Source organism: Rhipicephalus microplus, chromosome 2 (genome assembly GCF_043290135.1).
Source record: "Rhipicephalus microplus isolate Deutch F79 chromosome 2, USDA_Rmic, whole genome shotgun sequence".
Taxonomy (NCBI): Eukaryota; Metazoa; Arthropoda; class Arachnida; order Ixodida; family Ixodidae; genus Rhipicephalus; species Rhipicephalus microplus.
In genome coordinates this window covers 69152325-69165342 of record NC_134701.1, presented here as the reverse complement: position 1 = coordinate 69165342, position 13018 = coordinate 69152325, and the positions used below count along the sequence as shown (strand labels likewise).

Genomic DNA, 13018 nt, shown 5'->3' with positions numbered 1-13018 from the left:
AAATTGAAGAACACGGCCCCTACCAATTAGGAACGAGAGGTACCCCACAATGCGTGGTCCTCTCATCCCTACTGTTTGATGAGGCTATGATGAACCTACCGGCTCAGCTAGAGAATGTTCAAAGAATACAACACGCACTTTATACCGACGACATTACCATATAGGCTAAAAACGGATTGGTAGGAGACATAGAAGCCAACGTGCAGCAAGCGGCGAAAATTGAGGAGGCCTACGCCCGCCACTGCAGCCTTCAATGCTCCCCGACCAAATCATAATTTGTGAACATTCGCTCCTCGCCAAAGTGCGCTACCAAAGTTTAAATGTCCTTGCAAAGCGGACCCTTCCCAGAACACGCTCAGATCAAAGTACTGGGTCTGTTTATTCACAAACATTGCCTAGTCAATACACGATTCACAAAACTCCGTAAGGTGGGAGACCAGGTGGGCCGTATGGTCCACCAAATTTCCAACAAGCACGGAGGGTTACGTTGCCGAGACGCCTTGCGGCTGACGCATGCATTCGTAACCAGTCGCGTCCTCTGTTCGGCTCAGTACCTCCACCTGCACTAGTTCGACGAGAACGTCCTTGAGGTGATTCTCAGGAAGATGTACAAGCGTGCCCTCAATCTCCCAATAACCACATCCAACCAGCACCCCAAGGGCCTGGGAATGGTAAACACTTTCGCATCGCTCCGGGAGGCACACTTGACCAATCAATACACGAGGCTTTCAAAGACTCCGTCGAGTCGCCATCTCTTAGCCCGACTACACATCCACCATGCAACAGAGACGGAGGAGCGCGTACGCATTCCAGAAATCTAGAGATACGCCCTGCACGTGCACCCTCTTCCGGCCAACATGGCACATGACGACCACAGTGGCAGACGCCTTGCGTGGGTAGAGGCACTGGTCCACCACTGTGAGAACAAGTGCGGGGTCTTTTATGTGAACACCTCCGACCCTTACTATGGGGTATGGTACACGGCTGAAGTCACCTACCAAAATGTCGCGGTGAGTGGCCTCACATTCTGAGCACAGGGCATAACATATGCCCTGTGCTCAGAATGTGAAGTCACCATCACACTAGCTGCCGCAGACCTGGACTCACGCGCCAACATTACAGACTCGAGAGAGGTTTGCAGAAATATTCAAAGCAGGTAGGTCCCACACCTGGCATACCACACCGTACAAAACAGCAAGTACGTCGAGCCTTCGCTTCCCGAAGGATCATATGGGCTCCAGCTCACATAGGCCTCGAATTCAATGAAACTTGCGACACCACTGCCCGCACGCTCACTCTCCGAGCAACGCCTTCAGATCCTTCTGAAATAGATCTCGAACCTAATACGACCTCAACATTTCCAGAAATTAGTGAATGTTATTGATTCCGTTATTCAATTTACTCTAAACCCTGTAAGGGCCTTACAAAGGCGGAGGAGCGATTACTCCTCCGCTTTTACACTAAAACATTGCTGTGCCCGGCAGTTTTTAAATATCTCTATCTTTCCTGTACAAGAAAATGCCTGCACCGTGCGGAGAATTCTTCAGGCATCTTTAACATAGTATAGGCATGCCAGTCAACCCCTCGCCTAACCCCAAAACCGAGCCCGCCCGGGAGAACTGGGAGGCGGCCCTGCTCGGCAGCTCCGACCTGGCGAGTCAGAAGGCCCTGGTAAACTGAGCCCGAGTCGCGTTGGACGCAAATGTGTTTCTGAAATGAGGAGCCCACGTTAGTGTTTGTGAGGGGCGGCTTACACCAGGCCATGTTCTACATACTCCTTGTATATGAATAAGATAAAGCTTCTCTCTATCTCTGATACAATACGCGTTCAACCAAGTGATGTATAAATCACTTTTACTGTAGCAATTGGTTCGGAACGCTGATGCTGCATTCGCTACCTCTGGTGGCGAAGTCACAAGGAGAAACGATGACAACAAGCACATGTTCTTGTCATTTGTTCCTGTGCCTCCATCTCGTTTTTCTTTTTTTGCCCCTTGCTACTATAAATAGCTTTTAGCTGCCTACAAAAAGGGGCAGCAGTTTGATATATCGTTTGATCTGTGCACATACCAGGAACCTTCATCGAATGCTTACTATGTAGACACGAATTAAGAAACGTTCTATCTAATCCTATTTTAAAAAGAATGCGGCATAAGAGTGCATGCTCCGAAATGTGACTCACCTTGTTTGTGAGCTTCTCATTTATTCATGGTGCAAAAATGTTTGTTCTTATTGCATTTGTGATACCCTTGCATTGAAGTGCTTTTTTTTTCTTTCGTGCTAAGCAGGCGTTGTGCCCCTCCAGGCGGCAGTTGCCAACTTTTTCTATTAGGATCTACATGACCAGTGGTGATGCAGGTTTCCTCTTCTCTGTCCCTTTTTTCTCTGTCCGTGTTTACTCGTGTATGCATATCAAATAATAAAAAATAACAGTAGCCATACGCTATCTATGTAGCCTTCCTCATTTTTCATTTAGATTGCCTGACTTGCTTTTTTAAAACTCACACATCTTCCTGAGTTGAATGTTCCTGACCTCCCTAAAGTATCTCCTGCACCATAACAATTACTTTTCCTGTTCATTCACTTTGAAATGAAGCAGCACTTGAATGCATTACTTCTAATTTGAACGCAGAGCATTTCTTAGCCACATTTCGCGGTTAGGCGTTGTCTGTGGCGCAGTCCGCACCTCCACAGCGCATGCCGGCATCTCGCGTCTCGGGCCAAGACGCGCACGTCTCGGATGGCCGAGAAAGACACCCAAAAAACTCCTGCTGCCCTTCCCATCTCTTATTTCGCAAGGCGGTCAAAGGCAGCGTCTGCTTGTAAAAAAACGACTACTCGCGCTGCAAACCGTTCTTTGACCACCCCTCACATATGTAGGCACTGGACCACGCGTGCTGAATTCAGTCGAGGAAGTCTTGGCTTTCCATTGACGCTGGAGGCAACGCTTCTCCTTCATTAAACAAATAAAAATAATAGAGAAGAAATTAAAATTAGGCATTCTCAAACGATACTCGAGTACGCAACATTCACGCGATATCCCCCATACGAAAATACAATTAATCGAGTTGCCCCCGTGGAAAAAAGCAGGCGACATTTTTTGATACAGCCATCAGTATAGCTTTACCTGCATTGGAACACTTTATTTTACAAATAAAATAATGTTTGTAGCAACATTCTTATTGAGTGTGTGGTATGTGTGCATTGTGGTTGTTCTAAACGCAGGAGAAAATTGTAGCTGCTGGTTTATGGATGCTACTAACTGCAAGTTACACAGTTTCGAATAAAGAAATTTATTAACGTAAAGTCCGGTCTTGGTCTGTACTCTTTCTTTTCATGTCGATCTAATTGGACACTTATTCCTCCATAACCTCGCACACTACTTTATTTGATATGCAGGTTACTGGAATACCCTTATTCCCGTCGAGACTACAAGCGCTAGTGCATGAAATGCGTCGCAGTGGTCGTAGATTGCCCAGCATGAAACGTATAGCCGTTTCAGGGGGCTTGTTGTCAGCTTCCGCAGCTGACGATGCTTGGGAAGCATTCGACGGACTGGAGTGTCTCATTAGCGTGTACGGCATGACAGAGTCTTGCTCCATCATCACGGCCCAGCCAAAAACCTCTGGTGCCCGTAGCGGAGCTGACAGCGGATTTCCCAACACCACGGCAATGCTAAAGGTAAGATGTCACGTTACTCTTACCTCCAAGTATGGAGGCAGCTTGGAACGACGTCAGAACAAAGAAGTGCGACCAGAGCTAGTGTGAGTTGAAAGTTTGTGAATGTTTTGGTCGTTTTTTGGGCTTCCTGCGCCACTCTGCAGCGGCAAGGACAGCAAATGCACAGATGCATCAGTTGCTACTATTGACGCAGACGTCATCTTTCTTGAGTAGTGCTCCTGTGTCCATGATTGTTCAAATATTTCGAGAGCCCTGGCTTGGCTCTTGAATAATGCTGTGTATTTTCAGATGAAGACTACTGGGATGGCTGGCACTTTTTTTAATCTTCGAAACTTGACGGCATACTTAAACAAACTTTTGCACTACAAGATCAGCGGGTAAAAGAACTTGTGATGTCGTACTTTTTTTGGAAGTGCTCAGAACCCACAACAAAATAGCGCGAAGTTATAAAAAAAGTTGAAAAAAAGTACACAAAGCTGCGCCCTTGAACTTTGTCGCCGTACGTATAGCGCTGAAGGCCGTTCGAAGAGAATAAGTGATATGAATGATATGTGCGGTTTAACGTCCCAAAACCACCATATGATTATGAGACACGCCATAATGAAAGGCTGCGAAAATTTTTACCACCTGGGGTCCTTTAACATGCACCCAAATCTGAGCGCATGGGCCTTCAACATTTCCGCCTACTTCAGAAATGCAGACGCCGCACTCCCTGTTCAAACACAAACATTACGAAATACCATAAAGAGATTCTCTTGCGCAGTCGTACCAAGCAGATATGATGTGTCACATAGATTTGAAAGTACTAGGACACCGCCAACGTTAATGCCGTATTTTCAGCGCTCAACAGTCTTCCTTTTTTACGCATTTTTGATACTATAATATCAACACGGGCATGGCTACGTGGTAGTTCTGGCTTCCTCGATGCATAGATGCTGCCTCACGTCGCTTTACTTAAAGGTTTGTATAGCCACAAAGTCGAGTTGGTATTATATATAATCAGCTTTGTCGGCGACGGTGACTTGTGTGGTGTGACAAACATGGTGCTGGCCTCGAAAACAGAGCACGTTGGCGTACGTTTTGGTCAATAGAAAGTGGTCACTTGTAATCTAACCCTGCAGTGAGCTTTCGGTTAGTGACGCAAAGTACGCTACAGTAATTTGCAGAGCAGGCTGCAAGATCGTTTTTTCCGAAGTATGACAGTGCTTTAGAATTACAGTTAATTATTCCTCATCAAACGAAGAAACTAGTACCTTGTAGCAATAAACAAAAGCGTAGGTCGGCGAAATCACTCTTCAGTTGACTCATGTGAACTCAATCAGACTCAGAACGAGCCGTGAGGGTGAGTCTGAGTGAGTCCAGGTGAGTTATATTTTTGGGAGCCTCAATCTGAGTGAGCCCGGCTGAAGAAGCTTTTTGTTAGTGTGAATCCGAGTGTGTTGGTGAGTGAGTGAAACAACTTTATTCGGTCCACAATAGACGCGAGTAAACTCAGCGTCACCTGGCTAGGCCCACTCGGGGACCATCAGGTTAAACCTGACGGCCCTCGCGCGGGCCCTCTGGACGGCCAGGATTTGAGAGGTCTGGTCCTGGGCCTTAATGAGTCGCTTCATTTCCTCTTGGGTGAAAGGGGGACCGACAGAGGCGCAGCCCCACAGTACATGCTCGAAGTCCGCATAACCACCACACAGGGGGCAGTCCGGGCTTGGAAACCGTTCAGGGTACATTCTGTGCAGGGCCGCAGGGCTCGGGTTAGTGTTTGTTTGTAGCAGAGTAACAGCTTGGGCCCTGCATAGCGAGGAGTAGAGACAGCAGTCTTCTTGACAGATAGTGGTGCTTGCATATCTTGTTGTACGAGCAGAGAGGCTCAGGTCGCCCAGGAGATGACGCGTTACCCGGCACACGGTCAGTCAAACCTCGTGCAGCCGAGTGCGCCTCCTCGTTGGGATTGAGCGAGGCACCCTCAATGGTTCCAAGGTGCGCAGGAAACCAGAACAATGAGTGATTTGTTGTTGCAAGAAGAATTTTTGTCAGTCGGAGTCTGAGTGTGTGCAAAGAGCGAAATATATTTATTGAATGAGGCTGGGTGAGTTGTACTTATTTTTGCCGACTTAAGTTTCCATCTAGTCATGTTGAGCATTTCTATTATCCTTACCTGGTTCACGTTTACACTCACGTCTACAACGACGTATTCAAGGCGGTGTCGCTCATACAGCATTTCAATATTTATTAATTAGAGGCGTGAGTTATGTAAGGGGGTGTCGTTATCTAGCCCCCCTCCCCCCTCCAGCTGTTCCAGAGAATTTCTTGATTAATATATTTGATGTCAGCTTTTCTTCAGACAAAATGACTTTACTGGTTTTTGAAGAACCCAGAGCTCATTTTCAAAAATTTTATGTCAAAGAGCACTAAGAACAGCACCGCTTACAAGACACACTGGTAATAAAGAGCATTGACATCATGGCCGCAGAAGCCGATTCTAGGCTGCCGAACTCATGAGTCGACTCATTCGAATTCACTCAGACTCAAATGAAGCCGTGAGTCGTAGTCAGAGAGAGTCCAGGTGAACAATGTTTTGCTGAATGTCAGAGCAACTGACTCTGGCTTAGGGGAATTTTCGTGAGTCTGTGTTTAAGTGAAACCAAAGCTGGAAATATAATTCTTGGGTGAGTCTCAATGAGCTACAAGAGTTTCACTGACCTATGCCCTCAAGAAGAACCAGTAGAGACAGACTGAAAAGAGACTTCCCGTGCAAGATAGCATAGTGAATTATTTTCAGAAAATTGCACTATTGAAACCTAAAAACGACAACAGAATATATGATAGAAGCGAAAAACAGCTCTAGAATCTATCCTGAAATCTACGAGTTCGACCCAAGTGTCAAATGTGATATATCCAGTTCATTCGGCATGGCTGAACTAATGTTGAAGCTTCTCGCAAAGGAACGACACTTGATTCTGGTGGTATTCCTTACATGGCTTTCAACAAAAAGAAAGGTGGATATCTTGATGCACATCGGCTCGCTAATATTGACTTATGCAAGACTGGGGACGTCCCAACTAGTCGGAAACATTCTATTGTCATCCCAATTTCAAGGCCAGGAAAATCTCCAAATAACCTGGAAGGTTTAGCCCAATCTCATTCACTACTAGTATCTGCAAGCTTGCTGAAAAGATGCTGGCCGCACGTGTTTTTGGTGGCCTGAACGGCATAACAAATATCATATCGCTCCAATGGAATTCAGTTCTCATATGGGCTCCCAAGATAAACTTTAGGTCTTGTTGGACAACATTTTACAAGTTTCTTAACATAGCCATGCAGTAGAAACGGTATTAGCAACTGCCGCTACGAAGGCGTACGACATTATACACCATGAGTCAATATTTCAAACCTCAATCAGTGGAGACTTCGGCCGCGGGCAGCAGGACCTATTTACTCTTTTATACACAACCGCACATTTGCGATAAGAGTAGATGGAAAGCATAAAGGTTGCTTCACGTCCAAAAAAGTTTCCCACAAGGACCTATTCTGGCTCCTCTTGTGTTCAACCTTGCTCTGTTATATCTAACTTCACAACCGCACGGAGTTCCAGATATAATGTTTCTCATATAGGCTGATGATGTGACTTTCTGGTCTTTTCATAAAGTCGTCTCAAAAAAAGGCCAACAGCTTTAGAATGCCCTCGATGTACTTCATAACTACACTCGGTACGCAGGGTTGGGCATGTACACCCAAAAATTAACCTATGTTGTGTTGGTTCACCAGGAACGACACAGAAAGACGAAGCATGCTTGGTCTTTCTGTGTCGTTCTGTGGGTTCTGTGTCGAATGGTCACTGCACCAAATGTCAATCTAAAGGAGTACTGCAGTACCCCTTTAGATTGACATTTGGTGCAGTGACCATTCATTCCCGGCGCTTCGGAGATCCGCATACTGGGTCCTAATACTCACCAGTACAGCAGATGTGGGCACTGGCTCCGCACAGTCAAAGAGTCCCACAAAAACGCTTCTTCAAGATTGCAGCATAGAATAAAAAGCAGCTGGTGCTCGTCCAAATATAGTTCGACGGCTTGTACGCACAGTTCTGAAGCCAAGAGAGAGAGAAATAATGTTTAGTGCACCCGTCTAGAATGACGGGGGAGGAGGCTTCGGCCTCTGCCCCCAATCATCCCCCTAGCCATCGGCCGGAACCCCTTGGGACTCGGCGGCGGTCAGGGCGAGACCGATGACTTGACGCTGTTCTTCGGCGTCACGGCTGTGTAATAAGGCCTCCCAGGATTCTACGTTTCTACTTGGATCATTGTAGGATGGACAGGACCATACCATATGCACTAAACCCGCAGTGCTGTTCCAGTGCGCACATATGAAGCTGAACGCTTCTGGGTGCCATTTACTGTACAGGTGAGGATTTGGAAACACCCCGGTTTGCAATTTCGCCACATAATTTCCTCCTTTTTTCTCATCTGTTTAGCTGCTTCTGGATAAGTCTTACGGTAAAGTTTATAGTGTGCGGTGATTTCCTGAAATGTTCGTAGTTCGTCTCTTGTGAAGAGGGGCTGCTCGCGCGAAGGCGGCGGGTCAGCGTCGATCAACCAGAGGGCTCACTTCTGAATCCAAGAATTCTATATCATACGTCAATTCAACTTACCTTTGGCACAGTGGGCAGGTTGCAGACTATTAGCCATGATGCAATGCGCACAATATCTGCGTTATTTACATCACTCCGATACCATTTTTACAGGAGCCCGTACAGCTAAACACAATGGCAGATTTAATTTAGCGAAGTGGAAAAGCGCGTGAAGTCAAAAAGCAACTTGTTTCGTTTGTTGTTGCATTGCCTGCTTACATTAAACGTGGCTCTCGCACTGACAACAGTTCTGATTCTATGCCTTCCAGGGAATTTGCACCATAACATCTAATAGGACAATGTCATTGTGCAGTGATACATCAGGTATAATCGACGAAAGCCCCATCATCGAAGCCCCATGCAATAATGCCTGCAAAGTATATACAGACGGTGCTACCCTACAAGATGGGGGGAGGACATCATTCCTGGGTACTGCGCATACATTTTCAGTGGTCACCAGCGTTATCTGCGGCAGCCAGACCTTTTCTAATATAACTTCATGCCATACATGATGGAGTCCAGAATGCCACCTCTCAGCTGTCTACAATTAAGGAACATGGTGTAGTCACTGACTCCATCGGAGCTATCCAGGAGCTTGAGAATGTTCACAAGATTCAAAATTGCGACGCAATTCATAGGATGAAGCACAGTACAGCTACTTGCGTCAAGGTAGATTGGAATGAATGCCTTGCTGCAAACCCACAGAATAGTGCTGCTGACCCACAGGCACACTTCCCTCCAAGTATAGACTTTCCAGCTATTCTTCTCATTCAACCCATAAACTCACCCCATGTCCATAAAAACGTTCTCCAGCAGGGTGCACGTGCTGTTATCCTACCGCGAGTCTGCTCTCTCCCACTTTACCTTTCTAGTGTGGAGGAATCGGTTCTTAGGAGGCTTTAGGCCGGGGTGGCTCTTAGACTGGCTGTTATATCATTGCAAACTGGTCGCATTCACCAGTTGGTGATACGCGGTGCCCTGTACCTTTGCAGTGATGCCAGCATATGCATACCACCTTGTATGGACATGACAAGGGTTACAGTCGGAAAGCTCCCGTCACCTTCTGAAAGCCCGCTTCGCTACAGCGACACCACATGATAGTGCTGGATACCTAACAAATTCTACAAGTCATTACTTCAATTCTTGCACAACACTGGCCTTACGGTGGACATATACTAAACACACGCACAAAATATTATGAATGAAAGGCAAGCATATGTCGCAAAGTTTTTCTACACTGTGCAAAACCAGCTGCTATGGTAAAGATAAAAGTTGCGCTCGTCTGAAAGACAATACATATATCCGATGGCTTAACAAAGCGCTGAGGAAGCTTTCATGAGTGCAAGAGAAACGTGGTATCGATTTTCGCCCACGCGTTTTGCTGATTTAACATTGGGCAGTTGCCCCGCCGCGGTGGTCTAGTGGCTAAGATACGCGTCTGCTGACCCGCAGGTCACGGGATCGAATCCCGGCTGTGGTGGCTGCATTTGCGATGGAGGTGGAAATGTTGTAGGCGCGTGTACTCAGATTTGGGTGCACGTTAAAGAACCCCAGGTGGTCGAAATTTCTGGAGTCCTCTACTACGGCGTCTCTCATAATCATATAGTGGTTTTGGGACGTTAAACCCCACAGATCACTCAATAACATAGGGCAGTTAAGGGTGCCATTTTAGAGCATAGCTTCTACGTGCCCATTGCTGCGTTCAGTGGCGTCGTGTTTTCCGTTGTCATTGTCGTTGCTCCGTTGGTGGCGTTTGTTTTACAATGGCCATAACAAAATAAAGTGGGAAACAATGCTCCGCATCGAATAGAATTTAAGCGAGAACTCTCTGCGTGGCACTGGAGTATTCTACCGCAAAGCCACGCTAGCCTTCAAAACTCAATTACAAATATACTTTGTAGAGGAGTCACGTCGGGCAATGAATCACCTTAATTTATGGTATGTACAATGATACCTGATCACTCTAACTGGGACCTGGTTCTGTCGTTTGTAACCTACACCTATAATACCATGACGCAAACCGCGACCGTGCTTTCTCTCTATCAGCTCCTTTACGGCCGTCACCACATCATTCTGCCTTATCGACCAGACGCCTCTGAATGCCCTCCTATTTTGGACGCCAGCAGACACGCTCAACAATGTCGCCAGCTGGCCCGTCGCTTTACATGAGATGACCAAAACCGCCAGAAAGCCATTCACGATGCCCACAACTTGACCCCCGTTTTTTTTCTGTCCGGTGACCTCGTGGGGCTGTCAGTGCAGCATCACACACTTGGACTTTTTTCCAAACTTCTTCCAAAGCACGATGAGCTTTACTACGTCCTCAAAACACTTCCCTGGTCAACTACCCGATTGAGCCTCTCACACCAACTTCTGATATGTGACGTCGTAACCGTGAGGTCGTACACGCTAAAGACTAAAACCTTATTCCAGTTTCACAACCCCTAAAGATTACTAAATTGGTCTTTTTTTCTACTGCAGCGAATTGTAAAATGGAAGTAGATAGGCCCAAGGACAGCAGCATCGTGTGTGCAGCAGAGGCACGAGCTAGCAGACTGGGCTCGGAACTCTGCGCAATCAGCCAACAGCACGAGTGCAATAAAAAACCTCTATAGTATATATATATATATATATATATATATATATATATATATATATATATATATATATATATATATATATATATATATATATATATATATATATATATATATATATATATATATATATATATATATATATATATATATATATATATATATGACGCCATGATGAATGGGCTACGTGGCCTGGCTCATACGCCATGTTTATTTCAAAAGCACTTCTTTCTCATCTATTTCTCCCAACCATCCCTGCCTTCTTACGTCACAGGATTCTCCCTCCCCCCGAAAGATGGCACCGGTTACAAACTACAACAAATTGAAGGAGAGAATAAACAGAACAATGGCCAAGTTCACAGTTTCACGTCCCGACGCAGTTTCACAATCTCACTGAATCTTCAAGGCTGAGGGAGCAGTCCGGTGATTTCTATAACGACTCTGGTGGACGAGCTTGACTGTTGCGTCCTGGATGGCATAGCCACACTCTGGAAATCTGAACTGGTGATGACATCGGTTGAGTTTTTTTAAGGAACGGACAAGGTTGGGAGTGCCTGTAGCATTTGAAGTTCGGATGTCATCGAGGTTGTCTTTTTCGTCGTGAATAGTGCCATCCCAGTGCTTCTTGCTTTTGTGCTTTTTGACCGACTGTAACGAAGTGCCTGAGTAATAGCGGTGTGCAAGCAGGGCTTCCGCGTCTTTCTTGGCGTTTTCTGTGGTGGTGCACTCGGTGTAATAGCAAGTGCAGAGAGTGTCTCTGGTGACGTTTCTTTGTGCGAAAGTGCCTGACGTCTTGAATTAGAGATCCTATTTTCTGATGTTCTTCAATCGGAGAGTGCGCTTCCGTCGAATTTTGCGTTCGTCGATGCCCTCGTTGCAGTCTCTCTTGTTGAAGCGTGAGTTTGTGAACTCGGCTTTGCTTTCTATGCTGAGGCTGCTCAGGAAATGGCTGTAGTGGCACCCGTTTTGGAATTGGACATTCATTTCCTTCGGTGTTTGACGCGTCCTGTAGACAGCTGATGATTGGCAAACTAGTGTCTTGCTTGTCGGGCATAGTTGGCAATGCGTCATCATTGCTAGCATGCTCTTCAGAGGCTTCGGTGAAGGGGTTCATAAAGGGCGCTTCCGAAAGACAACTGTGTACGAGGTTCGATGTATCATGACTTCTGAATTTGTTCGATTCAAGAATTGGTGAGCTCTGCAAGTGGGTACTACAGGTGGCATGGCATTACTAGGTTTGAACTGCAGATTTTGGCAAGTCTGCGGTGCCGTAGAAACGACACAGAGCTCTTCAGGGGCTTCTTTTTCGCTGTTCCCTGCGAGTAGTTCTTGCGCCTGGTATCGTGCAATGTTCGATGCGTCTGAGCCTTCTGTTTTGTTTGGACTCCCGAGACTGTGTGCACCGGACGGTGATGCATGAAACCGTACAGAAGAAGAATGGCTTGACAGGGTATTTTTCCGATGCGCCAGGTCATCCACCATGAATACGGCGTCCTTACAAGGCAAGTGGTGAGCGCTACGAGCGCTTGAAGAACCGCGTGACGAAAACCCAGGTGGTGGACCACGCATGCGAGACGAAGAGTGAAGGGCTTCAGGTGGTTGAGCAACGTCTCGTGTCATATGCTGAAGCGATGACTTCGTAAACGCCGACTTTGCACAGAAGGGAGGCGCGCTTGGCAGTTGGTTTTTTTCCAATATACGCATGACCATCTGTAAGTAAACTCATGTGCCACTTCGTCTTGAGGCAGTTGTCGATTCGCGCTGGGCTTTCGAAGGATTGAGGACTACTTAGGAAATTGACAATAGTGTACGGTTGTCGCTAGATGGTTGGCAATGAGTAGGTCTTGGTCATAGTCGTTAAAACGGGTATTCATCTCCTCTTTGATTTTTGCCATGACTCGTCGTTCTCGAATATATGGGTTAGGTAAAATTTAAATGCCTCACCGGTGACGTGGTCGCTGAAGTTCGTAACCATCTCCCGTTCCGACCACGATGCAGAGGTAGCGTGCACCTCGAACAGGTCGAACCAGTCCTGTACAGGTCCATCGTCCGCTGCTCCGGTGTAGTTGGGGATGGGAAGGTCAGTAGATGGTTCTGTCATAATGCCGGTAAC

General features: G+C 46.5%; 1 protein-coding gene across 1 annotated transcript in view; it reads left to right on the top strand.

Moving 5' to 3' along the window:
* The window catches only part of LOC119169860 (uncharacterized), a 159646-nt gene that overhangs the window by 109033 nt on the left and 37595 nt on the right, over positions 1-13018 (top strand). Inside the window, exon 5 of the mRNA XM_075886558.1 lies at positions 3400-3681. Coding sequence (XP_075742673.1) covers positions 3400-3681 — 282 coding nt within the window. The remainder of the gene's footprint in view (positions 1-3399; positions 3682-13018) is intronic.